Source organism: Microcaecilia unicolor, chromosome 1 (assembly GCF_901765095.1).
Source record: "Microcaecilia unicolor chromosome 1, aMicUni1.1, whole genome shotgun sequence".
NCBI lineage: Eukaryota > Metazoa > Chordata > Amphibia > Gymnophiona > Siphonopidae > Microcaecilia > Microcaecilia unicolor.
In genome coordinates, this window is record NC_044031.1 from 273,112,912 (window position 1) to 273,138,660 (window position 25,749).

At 47.5% G+C, this 25,749-nt stretch overlaps 1 protein-coding gene across 2 annotated transcripts in view; it reads left to right on the forward strand.

The window, feature by feature from the left end:
• NKIRAS1 (NFKB inhibitor interacting Ras like 1) overlaps positions 1–24,827 on the forward strand; it is a 69,899-nt gene extending 45,072 nt beyond the window's left edge. For both annotated transcript variants that reach the window (XM_030206734.1, XM_030206740.1), the window contains exons 3-4: positions 5,459–5,700; positions 24,056–24,827. In XM_030206734.1, the coding sequence (XP_030062594.1) occupies positions 5,459–5,700; positions 24,056–24,298 (485 nt within the window). In that variant the 3' untranslated portion in view covers positions 24,299–24,827. The remainder of the gene's footprint in view (positions 1–5,458; positions 5,701–24,055) is intronic.
• Positions 24,828–25,749: the final 922 nt, after the last annotated feature.

Sequence of the window (25,749 nt, forward strand, 5' to 3'; positions counted from 1 at the left end):
CACTTGGAGCAGATGAATCCAGGAACTAGTGGGTTAAGTCCGCCTACCAGCACGGTGGCGATAGAGATAAACAAACTAAAGGCAGTGAGCCAGAGGGCCAGCTCCTTCCTCAGTTAATATGTCTTTATCTCAGCAGGTGGTGGATGACTTTTTCTCCAGCTCCTGGGCCTAAGGCCTCGGAGGGTGCTCCTGGGCCAGTGGCCAGTTTGAGCCGGGGGGGGGGGGGGGGTGGCAGACTGGTGGTGTCCCCTTTGGCAGCATACCCAGTTGCTGGGTCCCTGCTGCACCTCAAATTCCCTCTGAACAGGCTTTAGCTGTGCTTTCCTTCCCTGTTTGTTTCTGCCTCCTCACTCAAAAAAAAAAAAAAGAGAACCATAGAATTTATTTAAAAGAGAAACAGAGAAGCACAGGGAAGTGTGTTTTTGTTGAGAGCAGGTTTGTGTTACTGCTGTCCAAGTCCTCTTTTCTGTTGCCTGCTTGTCTAAGCCTGCCTCGAAGTGGAGTTGGAGAGTTTTTTTCTTCGGCTCAGCTGTCAGTTCTCGCGCTTTCCCGGTCTGGGGTAAGTCCTGCTGGGTTCCTGTTTAGGGATGGGCGATGGCAGCAGAGGCAGTAAAACACTGTTCCCGATGCAGGAAACAGTATTCGGTGGCGGGTCTTTGCAGCGCGGGGTGTGCTGATTTGGCGGGACTTGACGGAGCTGTGCCCCCCCCCCCCCCCCCGACAGCGTGCTTTCCTGCCCAGAGCCTGGCGATTCTCGTGCCATTTTGCGATCGGTCGCGGAGCCGGCTCCGGTAGCGGTTTTGGGCAAAGCTTCTTCTCCGCTGGTAGGGGAGTTGGGGGGGGGGTCGACGGGCACTGTGGGCGGTGGTGCAGGTGCCATGGCTGCGACCTGCTCCGTTGCGGGGGAGGGGTTTTCGCCAGAGTTTATTTTGCTACTCCATCAGGCGTTTTTGTTGAAAAGGCTTTGCCCCCCCTCACGCGGCTGCGACAGCTGCGGCGTTTGATTTTCTCAGGGGATCTGGGGTAACCAAGAGATTTTGGGTTTTCCCCCAGAGGATTTCTCCTCCCTTAAAAGCCTAGGCTTTCTTTGGGGTCTGAGGAGGGGTCCTGCATACGGTCGCCTGCAGCTTCCTCCGTGGTGGCTCTCTAGGAGCAGACGGGGGTGGAGGATGGTTGTCCTCACTGACCAACCGGAGGACTCTTCTGCCATGAGGATCTTCCATAATGAGGAGTTTGTCCTCCTTTATCTCTCAGGCACTGGAAGCCCTGAATATAGAGGACCCTGAGGTGCGGCTTCTCAGGCAGTCAGCCCCAAGATGGCTAGTACCAGAGACTTCTAGGCCTTTCGGTACATGAAGCTATTGAAGAATTGATTTCGGCCCAGTGGGCAGATCCAGATGGGGGGGGCTGAAAGTAGCCAGGGCTATGGCCAGGCTGTATCAGGTTTCAGCAGACCGTTAGAGCAGTTTGCTCTACCTAGGGTAGATGCCGGAACAACAGCTACTGTATGTTTTTTCTCCGTGGCCTCTGATAGGGAGAGTTCTTTGCCGCATAGGGCGGGCATCGAGGGCCGGTCGTTCTAGTGGCCCCGACGGCCATGGTATGCGGATCTCGTTCGAGCACTCTCAGAGCCACCATTGCGACTTCCCGGTGACTCCCGATCTGCGGCAATCAAGGGCCAGTTCAGATGGAAAATCACTAAGCGGATTTGTTGAGTAGTGTGTGTCCACCCAGTAGCTGCATTGGCCAAAGTGGGATCCCATTCCTGTTTCTTCCTAGTCCGCTCTTTTGATTTTGCTCTGACATCTGTAGGGAGGGTCACAATTTGGATTCTTGAGGTTTGCAAACTGGCTGGCACATGAATAAATTGCCATGGGAGAGCCCAGGCTATTCAATTTACTTTCTGTTTAGAGAAAGGTGACATGGGTAAGAGAGAGACCAGAGGCGTAGCCAGACTCGGTATTTTGGATGGGTGCAGAGGTAAATTGGATGGGTCCATCCACGTGCCCCCCCCCCCCCCCCCCCCCCCCACCACACACCACAAATATCTTCCCGGAGATATTTTTAAGAACATAAGAGGTTTTTTTTCACCTACCCCACATCTTCTCTCTCTCCTCTGCGGTGTCCCAGCATCTGCGCTCCTGTCTCTGAACTCTGTCCCTCCCCGGTGCTGGTACAGGTGCCCTCGGCGTCTGCAGCAATTCATTCTCACTACTTGCGCCAGCCCCACAGGCTTCCATCTGCCATGTCCCATCCTCGCTGATGTCACTGCCTGTTTCCTGTCTGCGGAATGTGGCAGATGGAAGCCCTGCGGGGCGGTGCAATCAGCAGAATGAACGCTGCAGGCGCCGAGGACACCTGTACTGACACCGGGGAGGGAAGGGGTTCAGAGACCAGAGTGCAGATGCTGGGACGCCATGGAGGAGAGGGGGAACAGCGGGTGGAGCGCTGCAGCTGGGTGGGCTTGAGCCAAGATGGTTGGGCCTGTGCCCACCCAGGCCCACCTGTAGCTACGCCACTGAGAAAGACTGAAGGGGGTAGGTGATAAGGAAAAAGAGACTGGTGGGAATGGGATAGAAGGGTGAGAGAGAGAGACTGGTTGGAAACAAAATGGGGAATGAGAGCAAAAGAGACCGATGGGGACAAAGTTGGAGAGAAAAGACTGATGAAAACAGGATGGGGAGACAGAGAGACTGATGGGATAGAGAGGAAAGCTGAAAGAGCTGGCCCTTTCTTTAGAGGCCAAACGAATTTCGATTTTGGTTTCTGATTTGGAACTGAAACTGACTCAAAATATGGGTTTGGATTTTGGCCAAAAATGCCTATACATTTTTGGTGGCAGGGCCGGTCTTAAGGCAAGGCGACCGCATAGGGCCTCGCGGTCAAGGGGGCCCTGAGCGGCACGCCTCCTTCCCGCCCTCGGCCCGACCGGCAGCCCTCCTCCGCTCCGTTCCCCCCCCTCTGTTCCGTCCCCCCCCCACGCAAGAGTGTTGAACCTGTCCTTTTTCTTTCAGTAGCACGAGCGATGTGAAGACACTGCTTCAAGTTCTCTCTTTCCTCTTCACACAGTGTCCGTCCCGCCTTTACGATGACGTATTTCCTGTTTCCGCGAAGGCGGGACGGACACTGTGTGAAGACAGGGAAGGGAGAACTTGAAGCTGGCGAGCTTGGTGGTGCAACTCCCTCAATCAGGTGTTCTCGGCGGCTGCCTGCTGCTGCTGTTGCCTGTGTTGCGGGCTCCTGTTCCTGTCGTGCCGCAGGTTTGCGGGGAGACCCCGCTGGATCCTGAGACTCATGGCGAGGATGGAGAGACCCTTCTTCAGGTTCGCGTGAGTTCCCGCTAGGCGCATCGCAGGTGTTCTGGGGAGATCTGGCCTGATACATGGGGAGGGGGGTGCAGGGGGAGAGATGCACACGGAGGAGCGATGCGAGGGGAGATGAGGAGTGCAATTCTCCTAGAGGACGGATGGGAGTTGGGTGCACGCAGAGGACTGATATGAATGGGGTGCACGCAGAGGACTGATGGGAAGTGGGGTGCACAGGGGTTGGAAGTGGGGTTCACACAGAGGACTGATGTGAGTGGGGTGGGGTACATACAGAAAACTGATGTGAGTGGGGTGCAAGCAGATGACTGATATGAATGAATGAGGTGCATGGAGGGTGCGCAGAGGACTGATGTCAGTGGGGTGCATGAGGGTGGAAGTGGGGTGCATACAGAGGACTGACGTCAGAAGGGTACATTGGAGGATGGGGAGTAGAGTGCATGCAGAGGACTTGTGTGAATGGAGTGCATGTGGGGTATTGCTGCATGCTGAGTCTGACTTCTTGAGGTAACTTTATCTGTTGTGTCATGTGTTTTTCATGTGTGATCAAGATGCAGTATTCTGCTAGCATGTAGTATTTGCAGTCTTTTTTTTTTGTTTGTTTCACTAGGTTGTGTACTGGTGTTTTAGAGCCCGGTGTAATTATAGTGCTGCCTTTCCATGCATAAGGTTGTAGCTCGTCCTGTCCTTGGAATTAGTGCTATTATGGTTTGGTAAAGTTATGAGTGTGTTTTTGCACAAGTTTGTGTATAGTGTTTTGCAGTGGAGAGATTGTGTGTTGGCCTTACTGAGGTGGCACCAAAACATCAGAAAGAGTGTAGAGCCTAAATCATGACACACTACCTCTTGAAGGATCTATATATGGTCGTTAATAAAGGAGCTCATTATGAACACTATTCACCCTAAAAGGTGTTTTGTGGCTCTACATGAGAATTGTGATATGATCCCTTGTTTCATATTGTTGACGGTCTGCATTTTCCATATGGGCGGTATATTGATGTATTAGGGTCTGCCCAGTGTAATAGTTATGGTACAGTAAGGTTCTGAGTGTGTTTTTGCACAAATTTGTGCATAGCGTTTTGCAGTTGAGCGTTTGTGGTTAGTATATGCTTTGAGCAACATATGATACATATCTAATATCTAAAATTCTTTGACATATGATACATATCTAATATCTAAATTTAATTAAAGGTATTGTCGGTGGGGCAGAGCTAGGTGAGGCGGGGCTAGGATGGGGCCCCACCAAATTGGTCTGCACAGGGCCCCGCACTTTTTTTTTTTTTATTTGTACCCCGTGCTTTCCCATTCATGGCAGGCTCAATGCGGCTTAGGTACTTATTTGTACCTGGGGCAATGGAGGGTTAAGTGACTTGCCCAGAGTCACAAGGAGCTGCCTGTGCCTGCAGTGGGAATTGAACCTAGTTCCCCAGGACCAAAGTCCACCACTTTAACCACTAGGCCACTCCTCCACTCCAAGACCGGCCACACACTTGCTAAGACCGGCCCTGTTTGGTGGAAACTGAAACCGTAGCCCCAGCTTCTACAACCTAGACAGAAAACCTGTCCCCCTAGGGGCCACCAACCAGCTCTGCCCTCCCTGGAAGTCGCTTCTGCTCATGCCATTTCCAGTCCCAAAATATCAGCCGTGACCACCTGCGCCTGCCATTTTTACAACGCAGCCGGTGGGGACAGGAGCAACTCGGGAAGAGGCCACTAGGCCACCAGGGCTTTTAGAAGGTAGGTCCAGGGAGAGCAGAGCTTGTGGGTGACCTTGGGGGGGGGGGATGGGATTTCAGTCAAGGAGGGAGGAGACTGGCTTGGGGAGGGGGACCGGCTTGTGGTGGCAGAGGGAAAGGGCCACAGTTTTGTTTCTGGCCGAAACCTAGCAGCGAATATAACCAAAACCGCTATTTTTGATTGACCTCTGCCTTTCTTTGGAGAGTGGGAGGACACTTTTCTTTCCTCCCTCCTCTGTTCTTCAAAGGTAAGGCTCTTGATGTGTGAAAGGTTGGCCAGTCCTGTATTTATCCAATAAAGAGATTCATTAGCAGATTTTTATTTGAACCTTTTCTGCATATCCAGGCAGACTAACATGGCTACAACACTTCTCTGTTATATAAAAATCTCCTTCACAGGTTTAGAGTCCAGTGAAACTCTGGAAGATGTTTATATAGCTTCAGTGGAAACGGATCGAGGTGTGAAAGAGCAATTACGCCTTTATGACACCAGGGGACTACAGGATGGAGTGGAGCTACCAAAGCACTATTTCTCTTTTGCGGATGGTTTTGTTCTTGTGTACAGTGTGGACAATCTGGAGTCCTTCAGGAGAATAGAGCTACTAAAAAAGGAGGTGGACAAGTTTAGAGACAAAAAAGAGGTACATATTAAATACTGAAATTTAGGATGCTACAACCCAGTTTCACAGTTTATTTTTAAGACAGATTTGCTAAAGTGCTGGGTATAAACTGTTAAAGAAATAATACTTGCCTCTGTATCTCTCTGATTTCACTTGAATGTGATTAGGCAGGCTAGATGAGTCTAGCAGTCCTTGCATTTTATGTACCAAAGCGTTTTCCTCATAGACACAAACTGGTTTAGCCCTTATTCATGGTCTGTGCTTGCTGTGCTGTTGTTTTCCCTGCAATATCTGATATGATTTGGTACCATCTTTCCAGATGTGCTGATGACATGTTCCTAATATTCTCACCTGAAACAATCATACTGAGTCAGACCAATGGTCCATCCATCCAAGTATCCTAATTGTGACCAAGTGTCCAACAGTGACCAATCCAGGTTGCGAGTGCCTGGCAGAAACCCAAATAGTAGCAATATTCCATGCTACTAATCCCAGGGCAAGTAGTAGCTTCCCTATGTCTCTCTCTTATAGCAATGTTTCTGAAATCTGGTCCTGGAGTACCCCTTGTTAGTCAGGTTTTCAGGATATCTACAATGAATATGCATGAAATAAATTTGCATATAATGGAGGCAGCGTACGCAAATCAAGTTCATACATATTCATTGTGGATATCCTGAAAACCTGACTGGCAAGGGGTACTCCAGGACTGGACTTGGGAAACATTATAGCAGACTATGGACTTTTCCTCTAAGAACTCGTCCAAACCTTTTTTAAAACCCAGAAACACTAACCATTGTTACCACATCCTCAGGCAATGAGTTCCAGAGCTTAACTATTCGTTCACTGAAAAAATATTTCCTATTTGTTTTTAGGTTTCAACATTTTATTGATGATAATTCCAAGAGAACATTGCCAAATAACATAAAAATATAAAATTCAAAGCTAAAATTGTGCTCATCTCTAACAGATTAATACAGTCTATCATCATTCTTTTCTCCCATTTTTCTCCCCCCCCCCCCAAAACTCTCTCTTTTACAGCTCAACATTTTATCTGATGACAATGCATAGGACCTTCATCCAATTGATGGGTACGATTTCCGTCATCAAAGACCCGATGGTACCGTTCGTCATCAGACGCTTAACCGTTTATCCCCATTCCTTTCCCCCCTCCCCTTTCCCTCCGCTTCCTCCCCTTCCCCTTCGACTCTGTACCATCCGAGCTCGCAAAACACCCCAGCTGCCCCAGGCAACACGTCCCGGGCCCCACCGAAGCCCCCCTCCCGTCCTGCTATCCATGGATCCTTCCTCTCTTCCTCAGGGAAACGAATTCAGCACCAGGCTGCGGGCTATGTGGGATAAGGATGGATATATTTATCCCAAATGGACAAAACAGTTTCTTCCGTTTTAAATGTCGGCGAGCATACTGTAATTCTAACAACATCAGGGCATGTAACTTATTCCTCCATTGCCAATGTGATGGAGCTTGGTTGCTGATCCACTCCCCCCACACGGTTCTTTTGCCCAGCATCCCTGCCTTCCTGATCAGCAATTTAAAATATTTATCTTGTAGGACCAAAATCCTCATATTGGTCCAGCAGAAATCCCGCAGGAGACAGCTTAATTGGTCTATCCCCCAGGCTCTCCAGATAGGTTATAGCCTTCCAAAAAACCTGAATCTGTAACATATTCCCAAAGCACATGTATGAATGAGTTAACTTCTGTCTTACATTTTTTGCAAATCGGGATTCTATTCCTCCCGCTTTAAAAGGTGTTCCTATGTAAAATAGGCTCTGTGCAGCACTCGAAATTACACTCGCGTAGCTCAGCGCTAACCGACCGAAGGTATGCGCCCTACTAATTGATTCAGATCTATCGATGTGCCGGTATACCCAAATCTTGGCTCCAACGTCGCTGCAACTCCCCTTTCTCCTGTCTCTCCTGTATTGTCTCCAGCACTCTTTTCAAGGTTGATACTGAAACCCCTCTATCCTGGATAGGCTCATAAAATTCTAACAACCGCTGTCTAAGGGGGAACCGCGTATCCTTTAAATTCAGACTCTGAATATAATGCTGTACTTGCCTATAGGCAAACATATCACGCCTGTCCACCCTACCTGAGGATAACAGCACCTCCCATGTCATTAATCTCCCCTCTGCGTCTAAAAGGTCCTTAATATATCTAACCTCTTTGCTTTCCCACCATCTAAAACAGATATTGTCATTCCCCGGTGCAAAGTCTACATTCCCTACCAAAGGTATCTGATCCGACTGCTGCGGATTCCCCCCTAGCAAAGTTATCAAATACCTCCATGATATCCAAATCGATTTCAGGAGAAAGTTGCAACGCAACTCCTCTGGAAGTTTAACAGTGGGACAGTGGACCAGAGAGAAAATATTCCATTTACCATACGTTGCCTGCTCTAACCTCCTAGGTGTGTATACTTGACTTTCTAAGACCCAATCTCCCAGGTGTCTTAGCAGACATGCCCAGTTATAGCTCTGCATATCCGGCAAACCCAGACCCCCCTGTCACCATGGACCTATCAGGTATCTAAATGGAGTCCTGGGTTTCTTCCCCTGCCAGCAAAACTTTGAGACCATTCTATATAGAGCATTAATTTCTCTCCTAGTAAGTTTGATCGGCAGTAATTGTAGCGTGTACAACCATCTAGGAAACAGGATCATATGAAACATTTGAATACACTCATACACTGAGATAGGCAATAACATCCACTGTGACAAAAGCTGGCTGGTCTGCTCTAACAAGTAAGATATGTTCAAGTCCTGTACCAAAAATGTCCTATATGGGAGTTTAATACCTAAATAATTGAAATAACGTGAAGCCAACTTCAAAGGAAATTGTCCCTCCCAATAGCGCTTCACCAAACTACTGGTTGGTAAAGCTAAAGACTTATCCAAATTTAATTTAAACCCTGAGAAGTCTCCAAATTTGGCGATGCTATCCATCAAAGCTAAGAGGGATTCCCTGGGATTAGTCAAATGTACCAAGAGATCATCAGCAAAGGCCGATATCTTAAATTCCTGTCCTCCCATTTCCACTCCTCAAATGTCTGGGTTCGACAGTATCTCCCTTATCAAAGGATCTATGCTTAAAACAAACAACAATGGCGACGGTGGGCACCCCTGTCGTGTCCCCCGCTGGATGGCAATAGATTCTGATGAGATCCCATTCACCCATATTGCTGCCCGCGGTGCCCGTACCGCCCTAATCCACAGTCCATCAAAACCATATATCTTTAAGGTCGCAAACAAAAAGTCCCAATTTACCCTGTTGAACGCCTTCTCCACATCAAAACTGATAAGCAGAGAAGGCTTCCCTTCTATTTGTTTTTGAAGTATTTCCATGTAACTTAATTGATTGTCCTTTGGTCTTTGCACTTTTTTAAAGAGTAAAAAATCGATTCACTTTTACCAAATCTACACCACTCAGGATGTAGACTTCAATCATAAACCCCCTTCAACCATCTCTTTTCCAAGCTGACGAGCCCTAACCTCATTAGCTATTCCTCATATGAGGAGTTCCATCCTCTTTATCATTTTGGTTGCTCTTCTTTGAACCTTTTCTCTATCTTTTTTGAGACACGGGGACTAGAATTGAACGCAGTTCTCAAGGTCAAGTTGCACTGTGGAGTGATATTGAGGCATTAGAGTATTTTTGGTATTACTTACTATCTCTTTCCTAATAATTCCTAGCATCCTGTTTTCTTTTTTTTTTTCCGCTGCCGCATACTAGGCAGAAGATTTCAGCATATTGAAAGATAGGAAGCAGAGAGTAGGATTGCGTGGCCAGTATTCTCAGTGGAGGAGGGTAGTTAGTGGGGTCCCGCAGGGGTCTGTGCTGGGTCCGTTGCTTTTTAATGTATTTATAAATGACCTAGAGATGGGAATAACTAGTGAGGTAATTAAATTCGCCGATGACACAAAATTATTCAGGGTCGTCAAGTCGCAGGAGGAATGTGAACGATTACAGGAGGACCTTGCGAGGACTGGGAGATTGGGCGTGCAAGTGGCAGATGAAGTTCAATGTTGACAAGTGCAAAGTGATGCATGTGGGTAAGAGGAACCCGAATTATTAGCTACGTCTTGCAAGGTTCCGCGTTAGGAGTTACGGATCAGAAAGGGATCTGGGTGTCGTCGTCGATGATACGCTGAAACCTTCTGCTCAGTGTGCTGCTGCGGCTAGGAAAGCGAATAGAATGTTGGGTGTTATTAGGAAGGGTATGGAGTCCAGGTGTGCGGATGTTATAATGCCGTTGTATCGCTCCATGGTGCGACCGCACCTGGAGTATTGTGTTCAGTACTGGTCTCCGTATCTCAAAAAAGATATAGTAGAATTGGAAAAGGTACAGCGAAGGGCGACGAAAATGATAGTGGGATGGGACGACTTTCCTATGAAGAGAGGCTGAGAAGGCTAGGGCTTTTTAGCTTGGAGAAGAGACGGCTGAGGGGAGATATGATAGAAGTGTATAAAATAATGAGTGGAATGGATCGGGTGGATGTGAAGCGACTGTTCATGCTATCCAAAAATACTAGGACTAGAGGGCATGAGTTGAAGCTACAGTGTGTAAATTTTAAAACGAATCGGAGAAAATTTTTTCTTCACCCAACGTGTAATTAGACTCTGGAATTCGTAGCGGAGAACGTGGTACGGGCGGTTAGCTTGACGGAGTTTAAAAAGGGGTTAGATAGATTCCTAAAGGACAAGTCCATAGACCGCTATTAAATGGACTTGGAAAAATTCCGCATTTTTAGGTATAACTTGTCTGGACTGTTTTTACGTTTGGGGAGCGTGCCAGGTGCCCTTGACCTGGATTGGCCACTGTCGGTGACAGGATGCTGGGCTAGATGGACCTTTGGTCTTTCCCAGTATGGCACTACTTATGTACTTATGTACTTATGTAATAACACCTGGATTTTTTTTCTGAGTGCTGACTCCCAAGTGGACTCAAGCATCAGATAACTATGATTTGGATTATTCTTCCCAATGTGCATTACGTTGCATTTGTCCACATTACATTTAATCTGCTGTTGCGTTGTCGAGGGCCTTGGCATTCTGTCAGGTCCTCGAGGCAGGACTGGAGTTTGTGAGCCCTTAGGCCACTGCCGAGGAGCTGGCAGCGGCAGGCAAGACCACTCGGGACTGGAAACACAGAAGAAGCAGTACTGGAACTCTGGACTGGAGTAGTACAAGGCAGGCAACTAGAACAGATGAGACAGGAACAGCTTCACCTGCACCTAGCCACCGTTCCTCTGGAGTGAGCTCCGAAGTGCAGGTGGCGGCAGGACTTGCAGGATAAGGCAGGAACTGAAGATCAGAGGACCCACCACGGGGTCTGGGATACACGAGGGGCGACAGGGCACGGAACTAGACTCCGACAGTGTGCTGCTGCACAGCCACTAGCAAGACCAGAAGACAGACCAAGGAACACAAGGGTACAGAAGCTAGCAGGAGCAAGGACTAGGGCAGCAACACATTAGGCAGAACGGGGATCCAGGAATACCCACAGGGTAAACCCTCTAGCTAGGTGGAGACAGGATACAGGAATAATCACCCAGGAAAACACACTAGCCAGACAGATACAGGATTCAGGATATACCCTCAGGATATACAAGCAGGGTAGGCACACAGGCTAGGCAAGGCAGGGTTCAGGGTAAAGAGAGCAAACCAGGAATAACAGGCCAAGGGTCTTGGGCAGGCAGCACAGCAAACAGAGTAACCAGGAAGAACAGGCCAAGGGTCTGAAGCCACAGCCGTTCCACACACTGACTGGGGAACCGACAAAGGCTGAGGCTTCGCATACAGACAGAGAACAAACCCGGACAAAGGCTTCACCCCAACCCAGGGTAAGCCAGGAACAGAGGCTTCACCCCAACACAGGGTAAGCCTGGAGCAGAAGCTTCACCCCAAACACAGGGTAAGCCAGGAAGGACCCGCAGTCCACAGACAGACAGTGGCAGGGAAGACCCCCCACGGAAGGACAACAGAGACACAGAAAGAAACTGGGCTGGAACCCAGAGAGAGGCTAAGCAGTAGTGCAGCAGACACTTACTAACCTGACCTGGCCTAAGAGCATAACACTTATGCAAAGGCCCTGACTGCAAGCACAGCACTTCCTTATGAAGGCTCTCACTGATGAGTCACCAGCAGTAGGGCAGAAGCAGGAAGTACACAGACCCCAAAGAGACGCTTGACACACATAGGAAGTGAGCCCACAGGAAAGACAAGCAGGAGCCATCTTGGAAGCTGGCACAGAGCCGGTGGCAGCCATCTTAGATGCTGGCTCCCTAGAGAGTCATAGCCCACACAGGTGAGGTCTAGTGAAGCAATCAGCCCAGAGACTAGAGACAAGACAAACACAGACAGAAGCCAGCAGAGCTGCTGACCCCCAGAAAGAAGGTAAGGCTGAGGGTGGTCACGGCCACAGGCGTGACATCTGCCATGTGGATGGCCAGACTTCCAATTTCCTAAGGTTTCCCTGCAAGTTTTCACAGTCTGCATCTGTTTTAACAACGTTCATCTGCAAATTTAATCACCTCACTTGTTCTGATTTCCAGATCATTTATAAATATATTAAATAGCACCAATCCCAGTACAGGTCCCTGCGGCACCCCACTTCATTGAGAAAAATGGCCATTTAACCCTACCTTGTTTTCTGTCCAGTAACCAATTCCTTATCCACAACAGAACATTGCCTCCTATCCCATGACTCTCTAATTTTCTCAGGAGTCTCTCATGAGGAACTTTGTCAAAAGCTTTCTGAAAATCTGGATACACAACATCAACTAGCTCACCTTTATCCACATGTTTATTCACACCTTCAAATAAGTGAAGCAAATTGGTGAGGCAAGACTTCTCTTGGCTGAATCCATGCCGACTCTATCCCATTAAACCATGTTTAGGTATGTGTTCCGTAATGTTATTCTTTATAATAGTTTCCACTATTTTTCCGAGCACTGAAGTCAGACTTACTGGTTTGTAATTTCCAAGATCACCATTGGAGTCCTATTTAAAAATCGGCATTACATTGGCCACTCTCCAATCTTCAGGTACTATGGATGATTTTAATGAGAGGTTACAGATCACTAACAGCAGATCAGTAATTTCATGTTTGAGTTCTTTCAGTATCCTAGGGTGCATGCCCTCTGTTTCTGGTGATTTACTACTCTTTAATTTGTCGATTTGGGTTAGTAAGTCTTCCAGGTTCATTGAGATTTCTTTCAGTTCCTCCACATCATCACCCTTGAAAGCCATTTCTGGTACAGTTAGATCTCTTACATCTTCTTCCATAAAGACCAAAGCAAAGAATTCATTCGGTCTCTCCACTTTGGCCATCCCTGAGTGCCCCTTTGTTCCTTCATGATCTATTGGCCCCACGGATTCCCTTACAGGCTTTCTGCTTCTGATGTACGTTGTTACTGTGAGTTTTTGCATTTGCAGCAAGTGTCTCTTCATATTCTTTTTTAGCCTTCTTTATCTAGCTTCTCAGTGCATATGTTGCTTCTTATTTTCTTAATTCTGGTTCTTTTTTCCATTCTTTGAAGGACATTCTTAAGTACATAAGTACATAAGGTCTTATTTTCCACTAACTATACTTTCTCAATCCTAACTTACCCCTCCCCAACTGCTCCAAACCCATATCAGGATAAATAGCCAAGTGTACATAATCTAATATACAAAGAGACAATAATGCATCCAGGTGTCAAAACTTAGAAATTGAACAGGCGTACCATGAGGAAGAGGCCTTGTATCTTATAGCCTTACTGTCAGTGGCTAACCCCATGTAGTACACTGCTGAGTCCTATCCATCCCATTTCTCTCCCTCACAAAAAACAAACTTTCCATGGCGTCCCACAGATCAATCCAGAGACTTGTGGGTTGTGTCCCTCTACCAGCAGGTGGAGATAGAGAGAACCTCCGAGGTTTGCTATATGTGGACCTGTGCAGCCAGCTGAACCTCAGTATTCTCTCTATGTAGCAGGTGGAAGGACATCTCTGTGCAGCTCTGGTTTGATCTGGCTACTGGTGTCCTTTGGGCCTAGTTTAGCACAGACAGGGGTTGAGTGGCTGTTTGCAACTTGTGGTGTACACCTGGTGGTGCCAGGTCCCTCCTGGTCTCCCCCTACCTTTCCTCCGTCGCCCGGGGCTGTTGGCCTGATCAGGTGTTTCCTTTCTCTCCTGACTAAAAAAAAAAAAAAAAGGTTAAAGACTTTGTTTTTGTTTAATCATACAGAGGAACTAGACGTTCTGTCTAGTCAGTTTTGGAGCAGGAGTTTGTGGAGCATGTCAGTGCTTTCTGAGGCGGCTAAGCACTGCTCACGGTGTGGGGGCAGGAGAGCAGCATCGGGGGAGTGTGAGTCCTGCCGCCGTTAGCCCACAGTGGGTGTTCAGCGCGACGGGGGTTCCCCTCAGTCTTCCGGTGATTCGGAAGCGCAGGGGATAGTTTTGGCAGTTTCCTCGGGGCAGTTAGTGCAGCGCATGTTGGCGGGCGCAATTTTTTCCTCTCAGGCGCGACCCGCTCCACACATGGCGGTTGATAGACAAGAGGCGCAGCGCGCTTCTGTGGCACAGGCTCCGATGGAGGGAAACGATGTACAGGGAGCAGGGGAGTCCCTTAAGTTCCTTTTTCCTTGGATTTGCACAATGCCTTTCTTTTGAAGAAGTCAGGAGCTTCTGTTCAGGCAGCCCCGTCTCTTGCTCAGCAAACTTCGGTTGCTGCAGCCTCTCAGTCTTTCCTGCCAAAATGTCCCCGGGTGGAGATTTTGGATCCCGAGGAGCTATCTGACACAGATGGCCCGGTTTTGTCTCCGGGCTCTCTCTCAGAATCTTTGGATTTGGCAGATGAGGTCACCCTGCCCTCTGAGGAAGGGGACGATCCGACGGCTGCCTGCCTTTTTCGCAGGGAAGAGCTTCCCCCCCTGATTGTTAGGTTTTGGCCATTTCCCCCCTGAATCATCAGGGGGAACAGGTCCAGTGCCCTCTATTATGTCTGGCGCCAAATGCCCACGTCGTTCCTTTCATGTGCATGAGGCCATGGAGATCCTTATTTTGGCGCAGTGGGATATGCTGGACAGTGGGCCTAAGGTTGCTTAGAGCTATGTTGCGTCTTTACTTGCTACCTGCTCCTGACTTAGACTTGCTGAAGGTCACTACAGTGGATTCCTTATTCACAGCAGTCACTAAGAAAACCACTGCCCCTGTGGAGGGTGGTACGGCACTCAAGGACCCTCAGGATTGTAGTTGAAGACTTACTTGAAGCTGTCCTTGAAGTAGCGGCCCTTTCCCTGTAGACCTCAGTTTGTGGCTCCTACGCGGCGCAGGCATGCTTATTGTGGGTACAGAAAGTCTCCTCTCCGGAAGATCTCGTGGCTATTTTGCTGGCCTTAGAGTCCAATTTAGCTTTCCTTGTGGATCTTCTTCATGATCTTTTGAGGGCTTTGGCGAAGGAGGTTTCCCTAGCGGTCACTGGCTGTGGTTGCGGCATTGGGCTGCAGATGTGGCCTCTTAGTCACGTTTAGCAAGGCTTCCTTTTAGGGGAAAGCTTTTGTTTGGGACAGACTTAGAACAGATTGTGAAGGACCTTGGTGACTCTAAGGGCCAGTGCCTCCTGGAGGACAGGTCCAAGTTTGTATGACCGGCGGGACCTAGACCTAAGTTTAGGGATACACGGCATTGCCGTCCAGGTCGCGGGGCCTCTTTTCAGAGAGCAAAGTCTTCTCAGAGGCCTCAGCCCTTTCGAGGTGACAGGTGGGCCTTCCTTTCTGGTAACAGAAACCAGCCCGCAGCCAGGTCCGCCCAATGATGGGGCCCTGGTCCATATTCAGCCGGTTATTGGGGGCAGACTGTCCCTATTCCTGGTGGAGTGGACCAGGGTAACATCCAATGAATGGAATCTCCTTGCAAATGTCCTGCCAACTTGCGGGCCGTTTGACACACCCTCCTCAACTTACAACAGCTGGGTGCCGTCCAGCCTGTACCCCCAGCAGAAAGAGAGTGCGGTCGATACTCCATTTATTTTGTGGTGCCAAAAAAGGGTGGTTCTTGGCGACCCGTCTTAGATCTCAAGTGCGTCAACAGGTCCTTACGGGTTCGGCTTTTCCGCATGGAAACTCTCTGATCGGTGATTGCAGCGGTACAGCCATGGGAGTTTTTGACCTCTCTCGATCTCAGAGGCCTATTTAGACATTCCAATCTGGTCTCCCCACAGGCACTTTCTTCGCTTTGCAGTGCTCGGTCGTCATTTTCAATTCAAAGCAATGCCCTTCGTCCTAGCCACAGTGCCTCGGACCTTTTCCAAGGTCCTGGTAGTAGTGGCGGCCTATCTCAGGAAGGAAGGGATTCAGGTTCATCCATATCTAGACGACTGGCTTGTGCGGGTGTCTTCTTTCAAGGAGAGTCGGCGGGCAACCGACAAGTGTTCGGATTGCTTCAGTCGCTTGGTTGGGTGATCAACTTCCCGAAGTGCAGCTTAACGTCTTCCCAAACGCTGGAATACTTGAGGGTGTGCTTCGATACCCGAACAGGGATAGTTTCTCTTCCTTCAGCTCGAGCACAGCGGTGACAGGCTCAGTTACGAGTGCTGTTTCAAACTCCGAACCCATGGGCTTGGGACTATGTACAAGTTCTAGGTTCCATGGCCTCCACCTTGGACGTGGTAAAGTGGGCCAGAGCTCACATGCGCCCCCTCCAGTGGCACCTTCTGAGCCATTGGTCTCCACTCTCGTAGGATTATGAGGTTCATGTGCCATGTTCGGCCCGTCTTCACACAATCATGCACTGGTGGTTCATTCAAAAGAATCTGGTGTCGAGCATTCCTCTGGCAACCCTGGACTGGAAGATAGTGACCACGGGTGTGTCACTGTCTGGCTGGGGGGCTCATTGCCTGCAACAGACGGCCCAGGGTATTTGGACTTTGACGGAGGTGTCATAGTCTATCAACTGCTTGGAGTTACGGGCGATTCATCTGGCCCTTCGGGAGTTTCTGTCTCTTCTCCACGGTTGCCCAGTTCGAGTTCTTTCGGACAATACAACGGCGGTCGCCTATGTAAACCGTCAGGGGGACACCAGGAGTGCACCCCTAGCATGCGAGGCGGCTCTGATCTGCCGTTGGGCAGAGACTCATCTCTCTTGACAGCGGCTCATATAGCGGGGTCACAGAATGTGCAAGTGGACTTTCTCAGTCGCCACCAGTTGGAGCCGGGGGAGTGAACGCTCTCCCCTCTGGCCTTCAATCAGATAACTGCCCATTGGGGAATGCCAGAGATGGACTTAATGGCTACCGCATTCAATGCGAAGGTTCCCCGTTTCTTCAGCAGGGAATGAGAGCTGGGCTCAGAAGGCATCGATGTCCTTCTTCAACCTTGGCCCAGGGGCATGCTCTATGCCTTTCCCCCGTGGCCAATGGTGGGCAGGTTACTGACTCGCATTGCCAGTCATCCCGGTCGAGTGATCCTAGTGGCCCTGGATTGGCCCGGACGACCCTGGTACACAGATGTGATCAGGCTTCTGTTCGTTTGTCCTTTTCTGCTACCAGCACAGGACAGTGTCCTGCTGCAGGGGCCAGTCACGATGGAGGATCCCTCCCCCTTTCGTCTTATGGCCTGACCCTTGAAAGGGCGAGGTTAAGAAGAAAAGGGTATCCGGACGCGGTTATCGCTACGATGCTGTGGGCTCGGAAAAGATCCACCTCGATAGCTTATGCTAGGGCATGGCGTACCTTCGATTCATGGTGTGCAAGTTCGGGATTGTCAGCGGCTTCGGCTTCAGTATTGGTTATCCTTGCGTTTCTTCAGGAGGCTGCACAAAAATCACTCTCATTAAGTTCTCTTAAGGTACAGGTGGCAGCTCTGGCATGTTTTAGAGGCCGGCTTCAGGGGGCGCCCATCGCCTCCCACCCAGATGTGGTTCGTTTCTTGAGGGGCGTAAATCGTTTGCGTCCTCCTCACATGCCAGTTCTGCCATCCTGGAACCTTAATCTAGTTCTCAAAGCGCTTCAGCGTCCTGCTTTCAAACCCTTATCGAGGATTACAATTAAGGATCTCACCTTGAAGGCGATTTTCCTAGTAGCCATTACTTCTGCTCAGAGAATTTCAGAGTTGCAGGCCCTTTCTTGCAGAGACACCCTTCCTGTGTTTTATGGAGGCGGGGGTATTAATTAGGACAGTTCCTTCGTTTTTGCCCAAGGTGGTTTCTTGTTTCCACTTGGGGCAGTCCTTGCATTTGCCGGCCTTCCGCTGGGAAGATTACCCTGAGCAATTCCGGGCTCTTCGCTGCCTCGACATGAGATGGGCTGTTCTCAGGTATTTCGAGGTGACAAATGAATTTCATCTTTCCGACCACCTCTTCGTCCTTTTTGGAGGCAGTAAGAAGGGTCATATGGCGTCCAAGGACACCATAGCCCGTTAGTTGTGGGAGGCCTTCTCTTCGGCACACGCATTGGGCAAGCAACCCTTTGCAAGTTCGTGCTCATTCTACGTGAGCTCAAGCGTCCTCCTATGCAGAGTCCATTTGATTTCTCTGGAAGATATCTGCAGGGCAGCTACATGGGCTTCGGTCCATACATTCAGTCGGCATTATCGGGTGGATGTGGCTGCTCGTCAAGATGCAGTGTTTGGCTCATCGGTGATTTCTGCCGGGTTGGGGGTGTCCTGCCCTACTTGAGGACTGCTTGAGTACATCCCACAAGTCTCTGGATTGATCTGTGGGATGCCATGGAAGGAAAAAATAATTCTTACCTGATAATTTTCTTTCCATTAGTCCCAACAGATCAATCCAGAGGCCCCCCTGGGTTTACTGTCTGCGATTTTGTTGCAGTTGGTTAGTTTTTTTCGGGTTCTGTTGTTCTGAATGTTCCTTCATTTGATTAAAAAATAAAATAAATAAATATAGAAGTGGTGGAAGTATGTTGGGCAGTTGGTCTGACAATGTCAGGAGAGTTTTCTATTGTTTCCATTCCACTGCTTTGGTATTGTTCATACTGAGGTTCAGCTGGCTGCACAGGTCCACATATAGCAAACCTCGGAGGTTCTCTCTGTCTCCACCTGCTGGTAGAGGGACACAACCCACAAGTCTCTGGATTGATCGGTTGGGACTAATGGAAAGAAAATTATCAGGTAAGAATTATTTTTTCCATATGAAGCTCTCTGTTAGCCAAGGGACTCAAACCCTCCACTGGCACTCCCATTCATAATGTGTTCAAGATGAGACTCCTAGCCCTTTGACAGGGAAGCTATGTAAGGATCCCAAATGGACAGAAATATTTGTTTCCTTTTAGGGGCCATTCCAGCCTATCGACGTTCCATTAACATAGTTTGATGCAGCAGTCCCCTCCAGCCCCAAAAAAGAAGGTGGATCTGGAACCGTCCACACCTTTAAAATAGATTTTTTTTTTAGCTAGCAAAACCACTTTACAAATGAGTGTACAACTACCTCTGCTCTGCAACACAAATACCTCATATTAGCCCATAAAAACCCATAATGGAAAGTGGAACAGGCCCCACCAGGAGGTCTTCTAAATATTGAGCCACCTGCAACCAAAAATAGCATACTTTCTGACATTCCCAAAAAGTGTGGAAGAAAGAGTCATGGTGTAACAAACATTTTTGACAAACTGGGGAATGAATACCCCCCATTTGAAATAATTGAGACTGAGAGATGTAAGCCCGATGCAATATTCTAAATTGACAGTTTCTCAAATCCACTGCCATGGTCATAGATGGGATACGAGATACCAGTTTGATAATATCTATCCACTGTCAGAGATTGCCTGCAAAGATCTACCCCCTATCTAGCCAGTAATGATAAATCATTCTTCCTAGGGAAGCTTTTCATAAGAGCTTCATGGATCCTCGATACTGAAAGATGCTGTCCACCCGGAACTTAGAGAAGGGAGCATATATGAGAGCTATGTGATGCAGATAAAGCCGCCTCATCGAGAGAAATCACGTAATGATGTAATTGGTAGTAAGCAAAGATGTTCGATCCCCGGATCAGGGAACCACCCCCTAGGTCTCGAAGAGGCTACATGCCCCCACCAGGTTCCAATCTAGAAATACCCAGCTCTTCCAAAGTCGAAACATTCCATTCTCAAGACCTGGCAAAAACTCATTGTTTCTCCTAATGGGCAGAAACCCCCCATGACCCAGTAAGGTTCAACCATAATCTTCTAAGGGACATCAGCAGTATACTACCCCGGACATCAGGGGGAAGATCCCTCCCATGTACCTGCAGCAAAAATGAAAAATGCCATGGTGCAAAAAACTCAGTCTCCAACCCTGTTGGGGTATAATGTTCCTTATTTAGAACCAGGGCCGTGCCGATGCGGTAAGCGGGGTAAGCGCCGCAGGGGGGCGCTATCCTATGGGGGGCGCCGCCGCTGCGTGCTTACCCTGCCCTCCCGCTCCCATGTAGGAACTGCCCGCCCTCTTCTCCCCCCCAAGATCCCGTTCCTTTTTTTTTTCTTTTAAATTTACCTTCCTCCGGCAGCGCAGCGTCAGTGAAGGAGGCGGCGCTCCCAGTCCCGACGTCTCTAGCCTTCCCTTGTTCGCTGCTCACTGCCCCGCCTTCTTGACGGGGGGGGGGGGGGGCGCCAACTGGTAGTCTGCAGGGGGGCGCCAGAGACCCTTGGCATGGCCCTGTTTAGAACCCAATCTCCCAGATGTCTTATTAAGCATGCTTGGCTATACTTATAGAGGACAGGCATCCCCAACTTCCCTGTCCCCAGGAACCTAATAACTTGTGGAATTAAATTTTTGATTCCCCCCTCCCCCCTACACACCACCACCTCCAACAACACTGGGAAAGATGTTTATAAAACTTGCGAATGTCTTTCTGTAAGATTTGTAACGGAAGCATTTGTAAAGTGTACAGACACCGGGGGAACTCCACCATCCTAAAAAGTTGGATCTGGCCATGCCTGATTTAAAGTCCTAATCTTTGTAGTCAATCCTTAAGCTTCTTTCAAAACATTTTCCTCATTTTATCATAGTCACCCTTTTGAAAATTAAATGCTGCTACATTAATTTCCTTTGTGACTTCACTCCAGATATTAGCTCAAATTTGATCATGTTATGATCACTGTTTCCCAGCAGACCCAACACTGTTACCTCATACTATACCCTGCATTCCACTAAGGACCAGATCTAAAATAGCTCCCCCTCTTGTCGTTCCTGAACCAGTTGCCCCAAGAAGCAGTCATTTATTATGTCTAGAAATTTTACCTTCCTAGCGCTCCCTGATGTAACATTTATCCAGTCAATATTAGGGTAATTGAAATCAGTCAAACAGAAGAAAGTAAGAGAAGACCAATTTGATTCCAACTTAAAAATTTAATGCAATATAAAATCATTGGCAACAATAAACTGGTCAGTTAATATGTCCAGGCGCCATGCAGTATACCATAAAAATAAGCATGTGCATCATAAAACTAAGTCTGTAGATCCAGACTCGATACAGATCTATGTTTCGACTTTTAAAGCCTTCCTCAGGAGTCTGAACATCTAGCCAAGTAGAAGTCACATTCATGTGTAGGCAAAATAATTTTTTCAACAAGTCTGCATGTATGCCGAAGGCACACTGAGACAATACTGTCAGCACTGCAAAGAACTGTCAGTAACTAAACAAAATTTCCTCAAAGGTAATTGAAATCATCCATCATCTACTGTTGTCCAATTTGCCAGCTTTCTTAATTTCTGTAAACATTTCTTCATCTGTCTATTCTTTCTGTCCTTGCGGATGGTAGTAGAGCCCTACCAGTATACTCCTTTCCTTCACATATGGAATTTCTATCCATAAGGATTACACACTGCTGTTTTATTCCTCACCGAATCACTTATAAAATCCTTCGGTTAGTGTTCAGAACCTTATCTGCTTCAGAACCTGTTTATCTTTTAAGACATCTTACTCCTTATACACAATCAAGAGTGCTCAGATCATCACAACTCAGTCTTTTAACTATACCATAACATTGAGAACTTTACCACCCCATTTTAGACAACTTTACTCATTGCCCCTTTTCAAACAAGAACCGAAGGCTTTTCTTTTTCAGGATGCATACACTTAGGATTTCCACTTATGTGGCTACGGGTACCTGGCTTACAGCCTTCCCCTCCTACTGTTCTTTCCCATATTATCACTCTTTTCTACAACCATTGTAGTTTTTCCCCTAGTTCCTTTTTGTTTCATGTTAGTACTGTGTGTCCATTTCTTCTTTCCTCTTTTTAGGTTGTATGCCACCCAGATGGTTTTCTGTTGGGCAGGATTGAAAGTCTATAATAAACTTGAAACTAGAATATTTATTTTGTTTGACTGCACAGTTCGTCTTTTAATTGCAGACTTGATGCAATATTATTTACAAACAACCACAGACCAGTTAGTTTTGTGTATCAAGTAATATGTGGACCATAGGAAAGCAAGTGCACTGGGCTTCTTATAATATAAAAACATTTTAAAACACCCACAAATGGAGGTCTATGTAGTTCTAATTGCAGAAAAAAACTGGTACTGACTAAAGGACAATGCATGGAGTGGGTAGAACCTCTGTGGACAGCAGTAGCTCTGGTGTCCCTTCCCATGACTCTTCCTTCTTCCTTTCTAGGGCTAAAGTCTGTTTGGTAACCATTGACTTAGCATATCTAAGAGGGCTCCTTGTAAATGTTTGGGCCCCAAGCATGTGCCTGGTTTGCCTGTACCTTAATCTTGCCCTGGGTGCAGGCAAGCAACTTTGCCCAACACGCTGTCGTGCACAAGATTCAGCTGGTCAAATAACTTAATGGCAGCAGAGGGAGACAGAGTGACATAGATAATAGTAAGGTTAAGGACTGCAAAAAGCCTTAAACAATGTTATTCAAACTAAATTCTCATTTTTCTGAATTCTGTTTTATTTTCAGAAAAGAAGTATGTCACAGTTTTGAATATGCTTTCAACTCTCAGCATTATGAATCTGGGGAATGCTTCAGAATTCCTTGTAGCAGTGGCATAACCACGGGTCAGCCCAGACCCGTCCACTAGCAGTACAACGATGATGTGGCTGGTGGGGATCCCCAAGGCTGGTCTGCTTGTCCTCGGAGAAAGCAATGATACATACCTGTAGCAGGTATTCTCCAAGGACAGCAGGCTATTCATTCTCACATATCCTCCCACCTCCCCTTTGAGTCGTTTCCATGCTATGTTGTTGTACTGCTGGTTCCGCGTTCTTGCAGTGGGCAGGAAGGCACTCTTACATGCACAGTGGGGATGCTACACCTGCTGTTTAAGCTGTATTTGCTTTATTTAAGCTCCATACCAGTGCGATGTAGATGACATTACCCACACGTGAGAATAAATGGCCTGCTGTCCTTAGCAAATACCTGCTACAGATAAGTATCTTCACTTTTCTCTCTTTGTAGCCCTTTTATTACTGTAAGCTGTGTTAAGCAGCTGATGCAGAGTTTACCACATGGTAGACATTACACAGACCTGCACACATGCTTCCTGTGCTAAAAAGGCACCCTCACAGTAAAAATCCCATGTTAGCTGCTTAATAGAGAAATGGGCGGGATCTGGGTATAACATGGGCAAGAGGAGGTATGCTAGCTGTCACAACTCCATATAGCACAGTTGAAGTTACCATCACCTCAAGAAAAAGTGGTGGGTGCACAGTGACAGTTCAGTAGCACAGTATGCTGTCATTGATTGCCTGATGGCAGTACCCTGAAGCCCCCCAATCCAGCACCCAACCACACTGATCTGACTTAGTCAGGGGTCCTCATTGGTGGAGCATTGGGTCCTGTCGGCAACGATCTACCTCTGCTGCTGCTTAGGTTGGCACCAATGACCCCCTAGCCATAGTCGTGCAGTACTACCACTCGAGGTCATCAGCGTCATTTTGGATTCAGGTGCTGACCCAGACAACAGCAGAGGAAGATTGCTGCCACCCGGGACCCAATGAATTCCCCATCAACGCTGACCTATGGTTGTCTCGGGGTCAGGATTGTTGGATCCAGTGGGAGAGAGGGTTTGGTTCTTGAGTCAGGGATTTCAGTGTAGTGCTGCTGCAGGAAGCTGTCTGATAGAAGGAGGCAATGCTCACCCACTGCATTACATACTTGGACCAATAGCATAGAGGGCCTGCACTATTGAACCAGGCATGTAACATAGTGGCTGTGTGTTGATTGTGTGCCATGCGTGCTTAACGTATTTACAGAAGAGACCCTGCTCTTACCATACGTTAGTTTTTGTGTTAAACAAGCAGTTAAGTGCAAAACTTACCACAGTTTAGTAAACGGCCCCTTTATCACAAGTTGTTAATTGTAGACAATATCATTTATGAAGGAAAAAGTGATTATTTAGGTGTACAGTAAACACATTTGTTTCTTCTAGATGACCATTGTGGTTTTAGGAAACAAAATGGATCTTGCAGACCAGAAGCAAGTGGACACCGAAATGGCACAACAGTGGGCTAAGAGTGAAAAGCTGAAACTTTGGGAGGTAACTGTGACAGACCGTAAGACATTGATTGAGCCTTTTATTTTGCTGGCCAGCAAACTCACCCAGCCTCAGAGTAAATCCACTTTCCCCTTACCTGGAAGAAAAAACAAGGCTACTGCTGCATCTGACAACTGACAAGCCCTCCTCTACCAGATCGAGTCTCCATGCGACACCCTCTGACAGATGTCCCATTAGCATTTTGCTCATTCTTGACATTTGTGATTTGGTTTCTGACTTTAGAAAAATCGAGATCAGCTCCTTTTTTTGACTGTGTAAAACTAACCTACTAGTTAAAATATAATCTGACATTTGTGAGTTGCATTTTATTGAGTAGTTCTTGAATTTGTGTTTGTATCTGGTTAAAAATATCAATTTATACGTATTCAACCTTCAAGGAACAGGAACCCATGATTTGCCCTCATAGTTACTTGTCCGTACTGAGTGTCAGGTTGGCTTGCTTTTCCTGTATTAACTTTCTATATTTTTTGTGGAAAACGGTATTAACGATATGTTACTTACAGCTATAAATTCATGTCAGATACCTGCTTTCCCCCCCCCCCCCAACATGACATTCTATACATTTTTCTAACTTTTGCATAAACTGGTTCAAGTACATTAGAGCCACATTATGCTTCTAAACAATAAAGATAGAGGTGATAATCAATGTTTTTGCAGGTGTCATTATGATCTTTGTAAGGCATGACACGAGAATGCAGTTTTTCCTCTATTTAAAACAGCAATGTGCCAAAAAAAGGAGAGAAAAGGAGATTGCTAGGTCGTTTACTCAGTTGTTAAAGTAAATACCTTCTGTTTGAATATTCCCACCACCTTGAGTCTACCAGTATATTACAGTGCTTTGGCATGTTAGAACCCCATGCAAGCATCATAAGCCTACATATAAAGTATGACCAATACAACCTGAAGAATTCAGGACTGGCAAGGAAATGTTTACAGAAGGGTGGGATCATAAGTCACATACCTGTTTTATTAATGTAGCCCCTGTGGGCGATAGGCCTTCAATGAGTGTGTCCCTCTTTTGGGAGATCCAGGGCAGAACGTCATGAGTGGGAGCACTGGCCTTTTCAGCTCTATCTCCCATGAATTACAGCAGGCATCCATGGTCCTCAAGGACCACAACACAGCCGTTTTTCAAGATTCCCACAATGCCATGAATGCGCTGGTGCCTTCCCGCCTGATGCATCAGCATGGGTGCCTCAGTCTTCATTTTACTGCGGAGCAGGGAGGACACGTCATCGTATTCTCACAGTGTTTTCTAATAGTGCCTTCCAATGTGGGTTTTGCAGTCCATTCAGATAATTTTTCTTTTCTACTTCTTTCTTCGATTTCCCTTTAATTTCTCTTAGTTTTTTCAGCCCTCAAAGTTTCCTTTATTTTTCGTGTACTGCTGGGCCCTTTTTAGGCCGGAGCCCCGACCTCAATTTGAATACTGCCCCTTTTTCCGGTTTCAAATTGAGGAATGTAATTTGGACGTGATTCTTTTCTCGATATCCAAGAAGACCGCCATTGGCTTCAAAAAGAGCACCCAATGTAATTGGGTGATTTCCGTACAACTTGTACCTTAGATC